The sequence below is a fragment of the Ipomoea nil genome, unplaced genomic scaffold (assembly GCF_001879475.1).
Source record: "Ipomoea nil cultivar Tokyo-kokei standard unplaced genomic scaffold, Asagao_1.1 scaffold2297, whole genome shotgun sequence".
In the NCBI taxonomy this organism is placed as follows: Eukaryota; Viridiplantae; Streptophyta; class Magnoliopsida; order Solanales; family Convolvulaceae; genus Ipomoea; species Ipomoea nil.
In genome coordinates this window covers 1,222,016-1,232,518 of record NW_017618725.1, presented here as the reverse complement: position 1 = coordinate 1,232,518, position 10,503 = coordinate 1,222,016, and the positions used below count along the sequence as shown (strand labels likewise).

General features: G+C 40.6%; 2 protein-coding genes across 2 annotated transcripts; both read left to right on the top strand.

Moving 5' to 3' along the window:
- The first annotated feature begins 780 nt into the window (after nt 1–780).
- LOC109151871 (scarecrow-like protein 32) lies at nt 781–3,029 on the top strand. The gene has a single exon (XM_019299470.1). The coding sequence runs from the start codon at nt 1,436–1,438 to the stop codon at nt 2,801–2,803; it is 1,368 nt and encodes a 455-aa protein (XP_019155015.1). The 5' UTR covers nt 781–1,435; the 3' UTR covers nt 2,804–3,029.
- A 1,043-nt stretch (nt 3,030–4,072) lies between these two features.
- On the top strand, nt 4,073–5,848 carry LOC109151887. The gene has a single exon (XM_019299488.1). It carries the CDS (start codon nt 4,073–4,075, stop codon nt 5,846–5,848), a length of 1,776 nt encoding a protein of 591 aa, XP_019155033.1.
- Nucleotides 5,849–10,503: the final 4,655 nt, after the last annotated feature.

Here is a 10,503-nt window from a genome sequence, read left to right as displayed (position 1 = left end):
AATTTATAGTTATTTATAAGAACGTCACAACCTCTTCTCTTTTTATTTTTATAGTATTAGTAAGTATAGTTCATTTTGTATAGATTAAAATTTAATATCCATAGTAAGACTTAATAAATATGATAAATATTCAAATGCTTAGTAGAACAATAAAAATAATAAATTATAAAATAAAATATACACATGGCAACCCAAACCTATTGTTTATCTACTAAAAATGCTAATTGCACTTTTTTTTTTCAAAGTTTATGGATGAATTTAGAGTTTATTCAAGTTCGGTGGCTTAATTGCTATCTCCCAAATAGTTCAATGGCCTATTTATACCTTTATACTATCAAGGGGAAGATATGAGAGTTCGAATATAATGAGGGTGAACATCCATTTACAATTATTTCTCTGTCGAGATTTACCTATCATGTAATATATTGATTGAAGTGACATGGTCCGTCTGGAGATGGTGAAATTTAACCCTTTTTCCACCATGAGATATATGGAAGGGGGACCTAAACTTTGGAAGGTATGCATTTATTAGTACGTTAATCTGAGAAGTCTAACTGAGCCTACCAAACGTTTGCCAGGCAGTGTGACCCTACCTCGTACGTACAGTACAAAAACAAGACACACAAAATTATATTCTTGAATTGGTGTGTAACTACGTTAATATATGCTAATAATAATAGTAATAACTGCGCGGGCGGGGTACATAAAATGATTTTTGCATGATGTAATAAGTTGTAGTGAGCCAAAAGCCAAAGCTATACTACTTTCATCTCTCTCTCATTCATTCTATAAAAACACTACATGCCAAACTCCCAGCTTCCATATATTGACAACTCCTTGGCCGGCCATTCCACATGTATGTCACACTCCATCCCCTCTCTCTCTATATCTATCTTCTTCTGTAAAACACCTTCTGTAGCCTTCAAAATTCTCTGGGTTAGCTTCTGACTCTCTAGCCTCCCTCCATGAACCCATCTGATCATCTGCTGAAAAGTGGAAAAGTCTGTATTGATTCAGAGAATGAAGAGTCCCTTTTGCCCAATTTGACTTTTAACCTTTTTTTTTTTGGGTTGTGGGTTTTTCTCAGCTGTCCTTTTTTTTGCTGCCCGTGGGAAGATCAATAAATCTTGATTGTAAAAGCTGATCAGTCTTTTTTCCTTCCTCTGATCTGCAATACAAAAGTGAGAATTAATCCATCGCTTTCTGTTTTAATATTGAAATGTGTTAAATATATCTTTCAATTTGGTATCAAAGCTCAATGGTTCAGTAGTAGTAGGCAGTATTTGGGAGAAGAAGAATAGTGTATTGACCCGTCTCTTTCTTTCTTTTTAATTTGGTTCTCCCCATCATCAACGTAACTCTATTTGTATGCGTGTCAAGTAAGTAATCTAGCATTTAGGTAGGTTTGGTTTTTGTAATTTTGAGTTTGGGTTTCATGATGCAATTCACGGAGACCTTGCCGGCGCCGTCATCGCACCAAATCTCAGCGTTCTCTGGCCTTGTGACGAACAAAAATCAGGTTCATCGGACGCGACCATGGCCGGGATTCCCGACATCGTCCAAGAACCTAGGAACCATCGGGGATCCTAACTGCATGGAGCAGTTGCTAGTCCACTGTGCGAACGCGATCGAGAGCAACGACGCCACTTTGGCTCAGCAGATCTTGTGGGTCCTCAACAACATCGCCACCCCCGACGGCGACTCCAACCAGCGCCTCACTTGCGCCTTTCTGCGCGCCCTCATAGCCCGCGCCGCCATGAGCGGCACCTGCAAGCTCCTCGCCGCCATGGCCGACCTCCACCCCGGCCTCAACCTCAACATGATGAACACCCACAGATTCTCAATCATAGAGCTCGCCAGCTTCGTTGACCTCACGCCCTGGCACCGCTTCGGCTTCACCGCCGCCAACGCCGCCATAATAGACGCCGTGGAGGGCTACTCCGTGGTTCACATTGTCGATCTAAGCTCCACCCATTGCATGCAGATTCCTACTCTTATCGACGCCATCGCCGCCCGCCCTGAAGGCCCGCCGTTGATCAAGCTTACACTCGCCGCCGCCGCCGAGGACTTCCCGCCTATGCTCGATCTTTCCTACGAGGAGCTCGGCGCCAAGCTCGTCAACTTCGCCAGGTCCCGAAACGTGGCGTTAAATTTCACAGTCGTCCCCTCCACTCCTTCCGACGGTTTCTCCTCATTGATCCAGCAACTCCGGCTGCAAAACCTCGTACGAGCCGAAACCAGCGAGGCACTCGTGATAAACTGTCACATGATGTTACACTACATTCCCGACGAAACCCTGTACGAGAATTCCCATTCTCAATCCTCCGCCGCCGGCGCCGCCTCATTCCGGACAATGTTTCTCAAATCAATCCGAAGCCTAGACCCGACAATCCTTCTCCTAATCGACGAGGACGCCGACTTCACCTCCAACAACCTCGTCTGCAGACTAAGGTCGGCCTTTAACTACCTATGGATTCCGTACGACACGGTGGACACGTTCCTTCCCAGAGGGAGCAAGCAACGGCAGTGGTACGAGGCCAACATCTGCTGGAAAGTGGAGAACGTGATAGCCCATGAAGGCCTCCAGAGAGTGGAGCGGGTGGAGCCCAAAACCCGGTGGGTGCAACGCCTGAGGAACGCCAATTTCAGAGGCGTCCCGTTCTCCGACGACGGCGTTTCCGAAGTGAAGAACATGCTGGACGAGCACGCCGCCGGCTGGGGACTCAAGAGAGAAGACGGCGATGTTGTGCTCACCTGGAAAGGCCATAATGTCGTGTTTGCCACTGCTTGGATCCCCAACTAGTTAGTTAACATCATGTTGCATTGTTCGTTAACTTCATCAATTAGGAAAATTCGCAGCTTAGGTTGAAGGTCAATAGGCCAAGAACTTGAACTTGTAAACTTCTTATTACAAGTAGTAAACAGTTTGACAAACTTGATTAGGATTATCCTCCTGAGTTAACTACTGCTAATCATGCTAGGTAGTTCTACCTCGTACTGCTTTCATTTCATCATCATTAACCATTTTTGAAGAGGCGGAATGGAAGTTTAGTTACATTAGGATGATCTTATCTTATCTTAGCAATACTATGTGGTCGTAGATGGTCGTTGTCTGAATGAAATTAGTTAGCTGTATATATGTCACCCGTGAACTCCACTTGTATCAAGTGTAAAGGATGCAAAGTTAATTAACTTTCTTATTGATAGTAAAGAGGTATAAATACTACAAACAGTTACAACAAACACATAAAAATAGTATAAACAACATACTAAACAGCATAGTCTACAGGAAATAAACCAGAAACAAAGACTAAGCAACCCAATTCAAACTATCTGCTTAATATCAAACCAGAAACAGCACTACTTTTGCTGTTTTTGTTAAGTTTTATTTACAATTTTATTTAGTTTTTGTTTTTTTTGGTTCTTTTTACCACCAAGATTTTGCTTTGATTTGGGAAAAAAAGACAAAGTTACATTTGATTATTTAATGATGTTATGATTATACATTAAGCTAAGAGGAATTTCAATTCCATGTGCTCTATTTTATTACAAGTTGGGTACGTCAGAAAATTGACCGACTTATTAAACATTTTGGGGTGTTTGGTAATTGGCTATTAGCTAATTGGATTAGTGAGCTTGACTAATTGATAGTATTAGTAGATTGTAGAAAAGTATTTGGTAAATTAGTTGTTAGCTGATTACATACTAAATGATTTTCTCAAAAAGTTTATCTAAAAAGCTACTTTGAACAGCTTTTTGAATTTTAACATTTTGGAGCAATAAGTTGTTACAAAAAGCTAATTTGATGAAGCAAGCAGAAGTTTTGGGTGACAAAGCTAGCAAAACAGTTAGTTAATCTGTTTTGGTAACAGTTAGTATCCCTGAGGGTATTTCTGTCTTTTCCTTTCAAAATTGGTTAATAGCGGTTAAGTGGAGTTAGTAGCTTTTTAGCTTATTTCTTTTCTCCTTTTCGTTCGCAATGGTAATGACACAATCAAAATAATGAAATCTTCTTCTCAGTTGAAGAAGTCTTGTTTCTCATCTCATTCCACTTAGTTTAGAGAGATTCGACATGGTATCAGAGCGATCCAGAAGCTATGCCACGGCCGTTGTAATGGAAGGCGTCGCCGGCGACAATCCCGGTCAATCAGAGTTTGCCGGAGCTCCCCCAAATCCCATTCCGGCTCAGAATCCGGCGAATCAACGCAGCGACGAGTTTGACGACCCCCTCTTCCTGCATGTGACAGAGAATCCCAACCTGAGTTTGGTCTCCCTCCCTCTAACCGAGATCAATTATGCCTCTTGGAGCAGGGCAATGCGAATTGCCCTTGAAGTCAAAAACAAATTCGGTTTTGTCAATGGCACAGCTCTGATTCCAGAAGAGACTGATCCGAGAATTGGAACCTGGAGAAGATGCAATCGCATAGTGTGTTCTTGGATCTTGAAATCAGTCAGTCCGGAGATTGCTGAGAGTATAATGTACTTCGATAAAGCCTCAGAGATTTGGAGTGCATTGCAGAAAAGGTATTCCCAATCTGACCCTCACAAGATTTCTGAAATTCAAAATGAAATATTCAAGAATCAACAGGGAAAAATGTCTGTGAATGAATACTTTACTAGGAGTAATGCCTTATGGCAGCAGCTGAATGCCCTAAGGCCCCTACTCCTCTGTGAGTGTGTGCCTAGATGTTCTTGTACCTTGATGAAAAGAATGCAAAAACAAAGAGAAAAAGACCAAATAATCCGGTTTCTGGAAGGTTTTAGTGAAGATTATGAAACAATTAAGTCCGGAGTTCTTGTTATGGATCCAATTCCGGATATGGAGAAGGTCCTAAATATGACCTTAAAGCTAGAAAGGAAGATTAAAGGGACCATTGCCCAGAAGGCCACTGAATTCATTCAAACCAATGTGGTCCACAGTGCTCAGGATCAGATTGATGAAGAACAGTCCTCACTCACAGCTGCTACTTTTAACAATAAGAAGAAGTTTCAAAACTTTGGAGGAAAGAATGTGCCCAAGTGCACCTTCTGTGGGATGAATGGGCACACTATTGAGAAGTGTTATAAGAAGAATGGGTACGCCCCTAGTTGGGTTACAGGTTACAAGTCCAAGAACAAGCAATCCCAAGAGATGCAACAGCCATCCACCTCCTCAGTAAATCATATATCTGACACAGGACTATCTGTTGATCAATTTCAAAGGTTGTTAACCCTTCTGCAAAATCAGAATCATGGTGTTAGCAATGCAGCTGTGACAGTTAGACCAACTGGAATCAGTCCAGAGTTTAGAGAAACAACTGAAGGCCATTCAAAAGGTATTCCTATTCCTGATATTCATGTTAACACCCTCTCAAGCACTCATATGATATGGATATTGGATTCAGGAGCTACAGACCACATTACATGCTCCTTGCAATTCTTTGATAAATGTTGCAGAATTGAGGGAGTATCTGTTAAATTACCAAATGGTGAGGTTGTGAGTGTCACACGTGTAGGACAAATTATATTTGATAAGGGACTCATATTGGAAAATGTCTTATACATACCATCTTTTACCTTTAATATTGTCTCTGTCAGCAAACTAGCTAGGCAATCAAGGTGCAAACTTGTGATGAGTGTTGACTGTTGTGATATTCAGGGTTCCCTTGGAACAGTGGCTGGTTTTGCTAAGGAAAGCAATGGTTTGTACCTGATAAAGGTTCCTCCTGTCAAGAAACAACTATTGTCATTAGATAGGAATGATTCTAAATGTAATAGCTTGACAGTTAAATTGTGGCACAATAGATTGGGGCACTACCCCATTAATAAAATTCCTTTTCTGAATGGAGTTGATATTGAATCAGTGTAGAAACAACATGGCTTTGTGTGTGATGTTTGTCATTTTTCAAAACACAAGAGGTCTACATTTCCTGTTAGCTCATCTAGGACTGAGAAGTGTTTTGAACTTGTCCATATGGATGTGTGGGGTCCCTTCCCTGTGGCATCTCTCAAAGGAGAGCATTACTTCCTAACTATTGTTGATGACTACACTAGATTTACTTGGTTACATTTGTTGAAAAGTAAATCAGAAGTTAGGACTATATTTCAGAGTTTCTATAACTTTGTCAACACCCAATTTTCAGCCAAGATCAAAGCAGTTAGAACTGATAATGGGACTGAGTTCATAATGAATAACTTTTGTGATGAGAAGGGAATAGTCCACCAAAGGACATGTGTTTATACTCCCCAACAGAATGGGGTAGTGGAAAGGAAGCATCAACACATCTTGAATGTGGCTAGGGCTTTAAGGTTTCAGTTTGGTTTGCCTATGGAGTTTTGGGGTCACTGTGTTCTTCATGCTTCATACCTCATTAATAGATTACCAACTGATGTTCTCCAAGGAAATTCTCCCTTTACAGTTCTTACAGGAAGACAAACAGATTACAAACAGTTGAGAAGTTTTGGATGCTTGTGCTTTGGTGCCTCCATTTCCCAAGGAAGGAATAAAATGGAAACTAGAGCTAGGAAATGTGTTTTCCTAGGCTTCCCATCTTATGTAAAGGGATACTTGTTGTATGACCTTGATAATAAGTTTGTTTTGATTTCCAGGGATGTCAAATTCTATGAACTTGTATATCCTCTAAAGGATCAGTCAGTCATGCAGCCAACCAGTTCCAGTCATGAAGGCATCAATCCATCTTTGCCCTTGATCCCTATGGCAACTGGGGATCAATTTGAAACCACCCACATGGAGGATGTTGTTGAACCCACAGACTCCACATTCATGGCAGAAAGTGGAGACACTGAGGACTCTGTTGATGAGATCAGTCCCATGGCAGAAATGGAAAATGCTAGTGAATCAGAAGGTCACATGTCTAATGAATTAAGAGGGGGACAGCCTGATGATTCAGACCTTGTTGAAAACCCCTCACAGGAGAATGAACAACAGCCACAGCCTAGAAGATCAACAAGGTCAAGGGCCCTCCCATACAGGTTGAATGATTACTACTGCAAGTCTATGATAAGGGCAACAGGATACACAAGGTCCTCTCCTCATCCTATAGAGAACTTTATTTCTCATAATAGCTTGACTTCTGAACAGAAATGTTGTGCTGCATCCCTCATATCAGCTTATGAACCATCTTCCTACCATGAAGCTGTTCAGTACAATGAATGGAAGAAGGTAATGAGAACTGAGATAGATGCTTTGATCCAGACTAAAACATGGGAATTGACTGACCTTCCTATAGGAAAGACACCAATTGGGTGTAGATGGGTGTATAAAGTGAAGCACAAAGCTAATGGAACAATAGAAAGGTATAAAGCTAGGCTTGTAGCCAAGGGGTATACCCAACAGATGGGAGTGGACTACATGGAAACCTTCTCACCAGTGGCTAGGACGACCACAATCAAGACTTTTTTGGTTGTGGCAGTTGCTAAGAATTGGGATATCCAACAACTTGCCTTTTTGGATGGTGATTTAAATGAAGAAGTGTATATGTCCCTACCACCAGGATTCAAGACTGACAAGCCCAACCAAGTGTGTAAGTTACTTAAGTCCTTATATGGATTGAAACAAGCAAGTAGGCAATGGAATGCCAAACTCACAAAATCCCTATTGGACAATGGTTTTCAGCAGTCTTTTGCTGACCCTTCCTTGTTTACTAAATCCTATGATTGGATCTTTTATTGCCTTACTAGTGTATGTTGATGACATACTAGTAGCAGGCACAGATTCCAGCAAGATTCAAGAGTTGAAGGATATGCTGAATGATCTCTACAAGATCAAGGATTTAGGGCAACTAAACTATTTCTTAGGAATTGAGGCTCTCAGATCCCAGAGTGGTATTAATCTCTGTCAAAGGAAATATACAGTGGAAATCTTAAAGGAGAATGGATTCCTAGATGCTAAACCAGTGAGGACACCTTGCACACCAGGGACAAGACTCAATACTACTGAAGGAACTTTATTGAGTAACCCTGAGCCCTATAGAAGGTTGGTTGGCAAGTTGTTATACTTAACCAACACAAGGCCTGATATTTCATATTCTGTACAGCAGCTAACACAGTTTGTTGATAAGCCAAGAGACACACACTTGGTTGCAGCCCACAGGGTGCTAAGATATCTCAAGAGTTCACCTGGAAAAGGCCTATTTTATGCTTCCAACATAGAAATCAAGCTACAGGGGTGTTCTGACTCAGATTGGGCAGCATGTTCAGAAACCAGAAAGTCAGTTACAGGGTATTGCATCTTTATTGGAGACTCCTTAATATCTTGGAAGACAAAGAAGCAAGCAACAGTTTCTAGGTCTTCATCAGAGGCAGAGTACAGGGCCCTTGCCTCCACTGTTTGTGAAATTCAGTGGCTCCTCTATCTACTAAGAGACTTAAAGTCAGGCAGCAGCAACTCCATTCCCTTATTTTGTGATAATAACTCAGCTGTGGCAATTGGAGAGAATTTTGTATTCCATGAACGGACTAAACACATCGAGATAGATTGCCACATTGTTAGACAAAAGGTGAATGAAGGAATGATAACTCTGATGAAGATCCCTTCTCACAGACAGCTGGCTGATGGTTTCACCAAGCCACTGCCTATCTCCCAATTTCAGCTCTTCCAGTCTAAGCTGGGCCTTCAGAATCTTCATTCTCCAGCTTAAGGGGGGATGATGAAGCAAGCAGAAGTTTTGGGTGACAAAGCTAGCAAAACAGTTAGTTAATCTGTTTTGGTAACAGTTAGTATCCCTGAGGGTATTTCTGTCTTTTCCTTTCAAAATTGGTTAATAGCGGTTAAGTGGAGTTAGTAGTTTTTTAGCTTCTTTCTTTTCTCCTTTTCGTTCGCAATGGTAATGACACAATCAAAATAATGAAATCTTCTTCTCAGTTGAAGAAGTCTTGTTTCTCATCTCATTCCACTTAGTTTAGAGAGATTCGACATAATTAATCAAACACTCATATTGATTGTTTAACCAAGTCAAACAGTTAATAGTGGTCAAATAAGCTATAATTGACTGATTTGCTAACTATTTTATTAAAGAAGGTCAATCTTTTGTAAACGTTATTAAAACGAGTGTATGTGAATCTAGTAGTTTGAATCAATTGATAAGGGGACGACTATCAAGTTAGTTAAGAGTCAAACTTTGTAAGTGAGACTCAAGAGAGAAAAAAAATTACAGAGAAAATTTACATCTCGCATTTAGTTTTCAATTTTTAGTGAGTCAAAAGAGACATTTAGGGGGCGTTTGGTTTACGGAATGTTAGATTACCTTAGGGAATGTTAGATTGCTGTGAATGTTAGATTTTTGTGTTTGGTTTAAAACTAAGATATGTAAATAAGACAACAGTAATAAGATAAATTGATTAAAACGCCCAAGCCCAACTGATGGGGTGTGGACCCCGACCCAAGAAGGAAAAGTACAAAAAGAGAAGTGATTATAGCAAAAATGAGTTGTGAGCTCAGGTGTGTTATGTCGTCCTCAGGGGATTGGGGGATATGGCACGCAATACGCAATCACAAGAAACTAGGCACTAGCACTAGGCAATCAACAAGAAGCGAAGCAAACTACAAGTTTAAGGAAATGATAAGACTAACACATATACACAAAGATAAACACAAAATAAAGAAATAGGACTCAAGCTAGGGAGCATTATCATCTAGATGCTTTAACAACCTAAGGGATTAGGGAGAACAAGTAACCAAGGAATCAAGCGGGAATGCACATAGGTATCCTAGTCTACGAACCATTCTCGTGATTAATAAACAAGGATTAGAACAAGGAATTGCCCCAATTTCATGGTGAATCAATTCCAAGTCCATCAAGCACACAAAGCATCTAAAACCTCCCATTTCCCCTATTTTCGTAGGAAGAAATCGGGTCTATGCAAGGGGTGGCTTGGATTCATCACCCAACTCTCGTTGAGGCAAGGAATCCTCCAAAAACAAGCTAATGAATGTGTACATCAAACATTAACAAGATATAAATACAAAACCTTCACAAACACATGAACCCTAGATTGGAGTTCTTCCCATTTTTTGCAATAATCACAAATCAAGCATCAAGATAGAAAATACAACACTAACTCAAGTCCATAAACTAACTACTCATGATTAAATAGCATAAAGAACACAAGAACACAAGCATTAAACATAAATCTTGCAAAAGAAAGAGATAAAAGGGATAAGAAGCTTCTCTATTGAAAATGGATGGTGGAATCTTGAAATGTTGGAATCCAAGCATCAAATCCAAGATTACAAGCTTCAAAAGTGTTAAGAAACATAAATCTAAGCCTATTCTAACCTAAAAATATGAAGGAGAATGAAAGAGAGTGTCTAGGGCTCTAACAAGAGTCAAAAACCAAGTATAAATGACCAAAATTCATACATATATAAAATAGAGCGCAGGTGACACGGCCAGGGACATGGCCATGTCTCTGGCCGTGTCCAAAATGGCAATGCACACTGGAATTTGCACAGAAAATACACGGCCACAGACACGACCGTGCACTTGTCCGTGTCCTTTGTCC